Raw genomic sequence first — 8979 nt, forward strand, 5'->3', positions numbered from 1 at the left:
AATCATTGTCCCCTTATGAAGTGTTGTCATGGAAGTATCCAGTGTTTCTGGAGCTAAAAATGCCCAAAAAATCTTTTAAAAAATGTAGAAAGAATTCGCACCCGGAAAAGGCATTAATAAAAACTATATAAAAATAGCGTTCTTTTCACTGTTAGTCTCGTTTGCTGTTACAGTTCATTTATGATCTTCAGATGAAAAATTACACTGTTGTACACAAAAACATTCAAAAGTTACATATAGTCACTTTAATGAGACATATCTCATCCCATAGGACCTCAGCCATTGTTGTGAATATTTTGTATTTCAGAGACCTAAACAGCCCACCTAGCAAGTTTGTTCCCTAATTGTTCTTTGGGATGACGTTTTAGGGAGCACTATTTAATATGATGGGAACTTATTGTTTGTGTTCATGTTTATGCAAAGCATCTGTGAGCAGCTCAGTGCAGTAACACAGTGGGAAAATTAAAGATTGATGGTCTCATACTGAGACAATTCACTGTGGCTTCTCTGGCTGGGTGTGGCATCAACCCTTCCTAGTCAAACACTTGAGGACCTGGAGGTAAAGGAAGGGGGAGGGGGTATCTGACCATGTCAGTGATATATTCTGACACACCCTTCACTCTAAAGACATCAGCTGCTCTCTATAGTATCTAAGCTCTCTATTTAGTTAATGCTTACAATCTGCTGTTTCGTAGAATGCTGTTCAGTTTTCTTTCTTTGGCTAGATTCTTGTGGTTAAGTTGAACCAAACTTTAAGCTTTCTCCTAACTTGTACACCCACACCGACCCAAGAATGTGGCTGTTCCTGTTTCACTCTACATCTCTATCTCATTGTTTTTTATCTAAAAACTTTCCCAACAACATAACTTAAAGGCATTTCTTACAAGCCTGACTGTCTCACATAAAGTGTGCATATAAAGCTGAATAATTGAAAGTAGGTAATCTGGTGTCACATAAACAGTTGGTAGTGAAGAGGTTAACACTGAGACAGTCTGGAAGAAAAGTAGAATACCAGCCTCAACTTGCATGCAGTTATTGCGCAAAACAAAAGCGTCCAACTTTTACTAAAGGTTTCCAGATGTGGAATGAGTTGTCTGTTGAATGTGAGCTGCTCCTCATTGGAATATATCTAACACATTATTTTATACAGTATTATACTTTAACAAGTTGTCCAAACCGCTAAACACACACATACCATAATATAATGTATGAGTGAAGGTGGATGTGAGGTGGCGCCTCGGCTTACTGTTTCTTCCTGGCTGTTCTCTCATGTTGAGGGAGGATCCAGGAACTCTGCCAGCTGCTGACTGTCTGTCTGTCTGTCTGTCTGTCTGTCTGTCTGTCTGTCAGTCTGTATATTAACTCCACTGACACACGGCAGCGAGCAGCGAGACACGCAGGAACAGAAAAGCAAAGAAAAGTGACCATATTGAAACTCACAGTCGACATGTCTCAGGTAAGAAATTATTCACAAGCTGTTGTTTTATTTGTAACAACTAAAGCCTGAGTAAAGCTCGACACATGTTTAGTAATGTTGACTTGTTAAACTTTACACTTCGTTTTTAATTGTTTGCGGCTGAGTTGGATGGCTTTAGATGGAATACGTTTAGAAACTGTGAGCGGATCAAGTAATTAAGTACAGAATCCATCTCACGCCAGGCGGAGAAAAAGTCTCCGAGGAGCAGTTTATACCGGGTAGATTTAGTTTTACTTGAACAGACAGCCATTGTACGTCCCAGCCGCAGCGTAATAGATTATTTCATGAATATGTGCTGCTAGCTGCCCCTCCCTAAGAGGAAGGCTGCTGTAGAACACATACTAGAACAAGCACCGTTCATATATGAGACTATTTACAATGTATTATGGACATACATTATGGAGAGCATTTGTGTAGCTCTGTATTATAACATTGAGTTATAATATCAGAGCTTACAGGTGGAGTTCATTTACCTGTCTGTGTTGCATGTACAACATGATTGTGCAATGCAGCATGGCTTCCTCTTTATTAAAGGAACTTTCCCATTGTACAACATAATTAATAATGACTGGTATTAACTGGTTATTAAACCTATATGTTAAGAGGGGAGGGGGCACATGGCCTGTGTCACCCCTGGCCCCCACTTTGTCGAATTATGAACACACCCAGTGGCATTGTGTCACTGAAGATACATGATGAAAGAACAAACTATGTTTCACTGCAGCCTGTGGTCAGTTGTAGAACTTGCTCACTGTTTATTATAAAGCCCTAACTTTCAGATCAGTGGAGAGCTGGAGAGAAATGTAGGGATTTGGGTGTGGTGAATGGTGATGGGCACTCTAAACAAATACAGGGAGTCTGTCGTTATTTGTTCTCATTGAAACCAAATCACTAAATGCTTCTCCACTACTGAACTCTCCAATAACTATTTTCTGCCATTAAACGGAAGCCTCCTGCATGTATTTCAGCGACTCATTGACTCATTTAGTAACATAATCTTTATGCAATACTTGAGTGAATCAGTAGGGGTTATTAGTAGTTAACACTTGTCTAGAGGCAGGATACAGGTGCTCACTGTGGAAGAGTTTGGTGAAGTGGGCTTGCAGTAGCTTGTGTACACCAGTCAGAAAGGGTGTGGTTTCGACAAAACTGTTGGCCCACATGCACTGGATAACTGTAGCAAGACAACCATTTTTAATGCTGTTCTACACCACAATAACATCAACTGTGAGTGAAATGATTGTGTGTAATGTGTAAATGTTGCTCTTAGCGGTAAACTCTGCATTTCTACACAGCTTTTTAGTCTTTTGGCTCATAGTCTTGGTTTTAGAGCACATTTAAAGTTTGATTTGGTCTCCGCCCTTATCGCCGTTGTTTTCAGCAGCAGCAGCAGCTTTTTTTATTTCATAGAAACAGCTCTATAAAGGCACTGGATACTACCTGCTCAGCAGCAAACAGGCTGAGTTAGACACTAGCTGGTGATCATTGGGAGCATTGAGCAGCTAAAAAGACAGATATCTTTCTCAGGAGCAAAGTGGTTGAATATTGCACTACATTCCACAGATAGCCACAAACAGAAAGACTTCTAAAGGATGATAATGTTGCTCTGTAATGGCTGGATGGGTAAAAACTGTTTGCCAACAAGTTCATCTTAATAACTTAAATAGGTTCAATATTTGGTGTTTACAGGTTGGTGGGTTGCCTCCAAGTGACCAAAAGATCAATGAATACAAAACGGTTCTGATATTTTGTACATTCCTTACGAATTGTACTGCTAAATGTTGGTTGTAGCATCAGTGAAATAATTACAAAAAGGGAGTGAAAAAAGCTCCCTATCAGCTACTAGGCCTAAATGGACCATGTGGTTAGGGGTGTCACTATTTCAATTTTAAACTGAAAATCGATTCAGATGAGCTCTTGATTTTGACTATAAAAATCAGAAGCAGGTTCAGAGAATGCCCTAGTATTTTTTTCTCTCTCCACCTCCTTACTTGCACACATCTGAAGAAAAACAGATAGCATAGCTTATGGCTGGTAGCATACAGCCAAAGACAAAGGGTAACGTTAGCTAACCAGTGGCCTGCAGCTTGAGTCGGAGATGACAGAGATACAACAAAACTGGAAAATCCTCCTGCTTCCCTGAAGTCGACAGTGTGGCAACACTTTGCCTTTCCCGTGAGTGAGTTGATAAACAAACAATGAATCTGACGGGACTCCATTGTGCCTTCATGTACTTTAAAACTGTTGCTGTTGTACTTGTGGTAAATTGTTTTGTAAACAAGATCTTTAGAAACATATAAACAGGCTTTAAAAGATAGAAAATAAACTCAAGTCACATAAGTCTATAAGAGCTAAGGAGTGGAAGCTAACTGAGATCTTAGAAGGTGCTCCATTCTAACTTCATCTTCTCTAGTATAAGTGGTCTAACGTACAATAAACATTTTTATTCTATCTATTCCTTGTGTAGTGATGTACGTAGTGATGATTAAGCACACTTAATATGATGCGGTTGATGATTTTTTTGTAATGATTCTTCGCATAACTATTCTTCTTTGAATTCCCAGGTTTTCTTTAGCTTGCTTTAAAGCAGGTTGAGCTCTACTTACCTGTTTGTATTGTAACTTTGTAACAAAGTACATTTTGCAAAATCAACAAACTGTTAAAAGATACAATGGTCGGATGGGAATGCCTCTTGGCTAACCCATCAAATAGTTAGCAAATGGAGGTACTTAATGGAACTGATACAAAATTATGTAAAAGTCTGGAATTACCTGAAAGCAGTGGATTGATTTGTAATGTAATCCACACAATAAACTTATAAACTCAGGGATAGTAAAGGGAAAGATACCTAAGCCAAGTGTAAACAGTATTAGAAAATTGATAACCATCTCTTCCTAACCTTAAACCTTGTAAACTTGTGGGAAGTGGAAAGCAGTTGTGAACACGACATTGACACCATCATCTCCACTATCAGTCTCTACCAACTCCTGAGGGAAATATCTGTCTTAGCTACTAAATGCTCCACTATGTTCACCAGCTACTTTGTGTCTGTCCGCTGCTGAGCAGGTCATGTGCAGTGGCTTTATAGAGCTTTTTCTCTAAAAACAGCTGCCTCCTGAAAACAACACCATTAGACCGGTGTGAGTGGACCAGAACAGTAAAGTTGCAGCTGGACAGATAAACAATGAGCGGAAAGTCACTATAAAGCTCTGTACAGTCGAGGGAAGCTGCACATTCAGCTGATAATTCTCTTTAGGTTCATCCCCACAAGCAACACCTTCACATCTTCACATTGTTTTCCCAAATAATTATTTGATACAAAGTTATAAGAAAATATATGACTTGTAGCTGCTTTAACCACTTTTAGTTGCCTAAACTTAACCAAGCAGATCAGAATGCTCATGTAGGCAGTTTTTGAAGGCAATGATAAATTATATTTTTGTCCTTTAGGTTGGAAGACCATTTGCATTCACATTTGTTTGTTGTCTGTGCAGAGGCGGAGCTTTGGGGCAAAGCCTATTAGAAGGCAATGCCCCAAACCTTACATGGCATTAGATCTAGGTATGACCATCCTTTTTTGTTTTTTCTTCCTTACATTTCCCTCCCAGTATTCAGACCTGGAGAATGCCATCAACACGCTGGTCACCCAGTTTCACTCTGCTTCAGCTTCCAATGGTCCAACGCTGAAAACCGATGAATTCAAAGGTCTTTTGTCCTCCCAGATGCCTAACCTGGTCAAGGTAAAACTGCTGTCAGTCTCTATGTGCTTCACCCTCAGCCGGGCCTGCTGTTCACAGCAGTTGGGTGTGGCAGCACGCCTCAGCTTACTCATTCACAAAGACAGTCAGAAACATGCTCAGCAGCAGAGTCACACAGACCTCATGCACACACCAGCAAACACACACATATAAACCTTGTGACACACCAGGCCGACAGCAAAAAACTAGTGACGTTGAAAGCTGACTGTTGGGTCGCCTGTGTCTTAGCCAAAAAGTTGTACTCAAACACACTGCAAAGACTACAGCTGAAGGCCAACTAGCAGTTAAAGCTTAGATCGGGCCCAAAAAATCAAGCCAGACCCTAGCCGAGCCCGTGCACGTTGTGCCCGTCCCGACACATAAACTGTGATTATGAACCCAAGCCCGATTTAAATCCGACAATTTTTTAATACGTGGCCTGTTATAACTGACGTTCTCAACTACAATTCCGAGTTGTTTGAACTACAGAAATCTGATTAGAATTATGTTAATGAATAATGCAACAAGGACTAAGCATGTAAACTGCGTTGTTTGTTTATTCAGAATGGATTGGATCGCAAATGGATCTGAATGAAGAAACCTCAACCCTAGCTCCCTCAGCCGAATAGTGTGGGTAACAGATCAGGCAGCAACATAATCAAAGCCCTGGGACCATATAGGAGACTTTCTTGTCTCAATCACCTAATTAATACTGTCCTTCGCCACGGTCTGCATGCCGACACACTGGCCGATAACGCGCCAGATATAGGAGAGACCATATCTGCTGCTAAAGGACTCGTGAGATATCTGAAACAATCTAGCCTGGTTGCGCAATTATTGAAGGCAGTGCTACAGATGGGGGAGACACGATTTAGCACAGTTTACCACACACTCAAGTCAGTGCAGGACATATACCCAGCGATGGGAGAAGCTGAAGAGGCATAGCTTTCTTCCCACCCAATTAGGCTAATAAAGTAATTATTAAAAAAAAACACAAATGCTTGATCAAGGGCCCGGCAAAGCCCAAGGATAGTGGCAGAAAATATCGGCCGGGTCGGGACAAGTTCGGGCTCGGGCAGAGAATCTAAACTCTACTAGCAGTTCTGGCAAGAGGAAATAACTCTCCATACCATCAGGCGGCGGTAGTCTGTTGTATTGCTCATTCAAAAAGGGAAACCAGATATACATACAAACCGTTGCTATGATACACACAACAAAGCAATATTTGCCTACTTGAATCAGGCAGGCCCCTAAGAAGTCTGCGGGGCGTTAAAGCCAAATTGAACATACTGGCCAATTAGTGGAATTACAACTTGTGGTCACGTGATGCCCTCTGGCCCAAAAAGACTTTCCCCATAGACTAACATGGCGAAAGAAACGGCTGTAAATCAGTGGATACATTTTTCACAACCCCCGTGAAATGACTCGTTTCACTATCATTATTTGATCCATTCAGTCCAGTAACATTTGAAAAGTCTAGAAGAGCTGTACGATTAAATCACTCAATCCTAATTTTAGTCTCCCTGTGGTGGGGAAGCGAAGAGACCGACCAGCCTGCTCTAATGAGCTCACTAGCGGATGGCTGGTTAATTAGCTAGCTAGCTAATTCCCCCCATACCCAGTGTAGCAACACTGGGCCTTAAATGGGCATTAAAAAAACACTGAGTACAGAAAATGAGCCGAACAAAGTTGTCACTCATCTGGCGATGGCAATGTGCTTTCTTACGCTGTGCTAGAGTGTGTAAATGAAACATGAAGTTGTTAAATTGTACTAATGTTTAAATGTCTTTAAATTAAGTTTTATGGTATATGAAATGATTTCATTAGTTTATTTTGTAATGTTTAGGTATGGAGATCAAACTGTTCATTGCAAACACTCATCACACTCAAGTTTTAATGTGCAATGAGGGATTATAATAATAATAAAAATTAATAATTTAATTATAATTCTGGTCGCAAGCCCGGTTATGTAGTTTTTATGTCACCACTTCCTCTACTGTTTAGAATTTTACATTTCATAATGACATAAATTACATATATTGGGTTATTTAGTCTGATATGAATTTATTTTTTGACTTAACATTTTTAAATGCAGGATTTTCTGGCAAAAATGTAAAACTTCAATGAAATTTTGGTTGGTGGCTACCGCCTTCACTTTTACAGTGAACCCACACGTTTTTTCTAACTGTTTTGCTTTCCTCATGATAACAGGTCGGCACAGACCAGGGAATGGGTGAGATCCTGAGGAAGATGGGTGTAGCTGATGGCGAGGGCATCTCTTTCAAGCATTTCTGGACCTTAATCCAGTCAGTAGCCACCTCACAGTACAGCCAACTCAGCAGCCAGATGGGCTCCTCATGCAAATGCATCCTCCTGTGAAGAGCCAGCTCTCAGCCCAATACAGCTCTGAGTTTATCTAAACAGAGTATTAATATGCACATCACTCTCCTAATCAGGTGTCGGACAGAATACAAAGGTACAAAGTCTAGTCTGCACACAGCAAGCTGTTCCCACCATTTCTGACTAAAACATGACAGTTTGTAAATGCTGTGATCTCTTTTCCACATCACCCTTCTGCCAGTATACTGTCCAGCATCCTTTGCATGACACGTCATCCATATAAACATGTCAGTATGCTTCAAAAGAAGCGCTTGTTGGATCGTCTAACAATGTCGGAAACCCCCTCTATCATCATCATCACCATCATCTTTTAATCAAGGCACGCTTTTTAGTGGGGAAATTCATAATACCTACCAACACTTCTGCCTTCAGATGTTGTACAAACAAATAATTTGATGCATATTGAACCCTTCAGACACTATTACACAATCCAACAAGGGGAGGCCCTACCACTCATTTTGAATTTAAGTTGTGCAAAAGGTGCTGGGCATTATCAGTCATAGTCATTAACATTTCCTTGTTTGCTCCAGTTTTTTGTCCATGTATAGTAGGAATACATGTCCATCCACGTCTTCAAATGGCTCGTGTTTACTACACTAATTATAAAAGAATGAATGGCCCTCTTTTGTGGTATTCAAAACTTCATAAATACATTTTCTAATAGTTCAAAGCAGACTGTTGAGAATGGTGTACTCCATCAAATGTAAGCATGGCCTTGAAATGGAGAAGATACATCATTGACCATTTTACAAAAGGGAACAAGAACAGGTTCTTATGTTCATCTCACTAGTAAGCCACATAAAAGTATATAGTTTCTATACAGTGGTATGGTGTAGTCAACTTCACGTCAAAAATGTACCATGTTAAGCACATCAGTATGAGAGCATTTACCATCAAACCGAGTTACAGTAATTCTTAGAAACATTAAGGAGAAATTAGTTTACCTTTCAAAAGATTTGCAATTTGTTTCTTCCTTTGCAAAAAACAAACTCCAACTGTGTTAGCAATGACAGTTTACCAGTCATCATCTTTTTTTTTTATAAATATGATACTAACCATCTTAATTTGATCTAATGTGTCAGTAACAAAACACAAAAGTCTACTTTGGATTATTTCTAAATGTCAGTATGTTTGAATTTGCAATCATGTGGTGAAAACCTCTTATTGTGTGCCTTATATTCCCTTTATAAGTTTCTACCAGTAATGCTTTACCCTGTCATCCTGCATTTTCTCTGTATTTATATTTTGGGATTCTCTGTATTCTGATCTATGTGACACCATAAGAAAAATGATGTAATAAACATACAAATAAATCAACAGTACTGCAATTTGTTATTGTTTAATCATTTATTGATTTTATAAGCA

The 8979-nt window shown here is 39.7% G+C and overlaps 1 protein-coding gene across 1 annotated transcript; it reads left to right on the top strand.

Annotated features, from left to right (window-relative positions):
• Window positions 1-1327: 1327 nt before the first annotated feature.
• s100v2 (S100 calcium binding protein V2) lies at window positions 1328-8942 on the top strand. The gene is made up of 3 exons (XM_039820108.1): window positions 1328-1456; window positions 5086-5217; window positions 7426-8942. Exons 1-3 carry the CDS (start codon window positions 1448-1450, stop codon window positions 7591-7593), a joined length of 309 nt encoding a protein of 102 aa, XP_039676042.1. The 5' UTR covers window positions 1328-1447; the 3' UTR covers window positions 7594-8942.
• Window positions 8943-8979: the final 37 nt, after the last annotated feature.

Source organism: Perca fluviatilis, chromosome 13, assembly GCF_010015445.1.
Source record: "Perca fluviatilis chromosome 13, GENO_Pfluv_1.0, whole genome shotgun sequence".
NCBI lineage: Eukaryota > Metazoa > Chordata > Actinopteri > Perciformes > Percidae > Perca > Perca fluviatilis.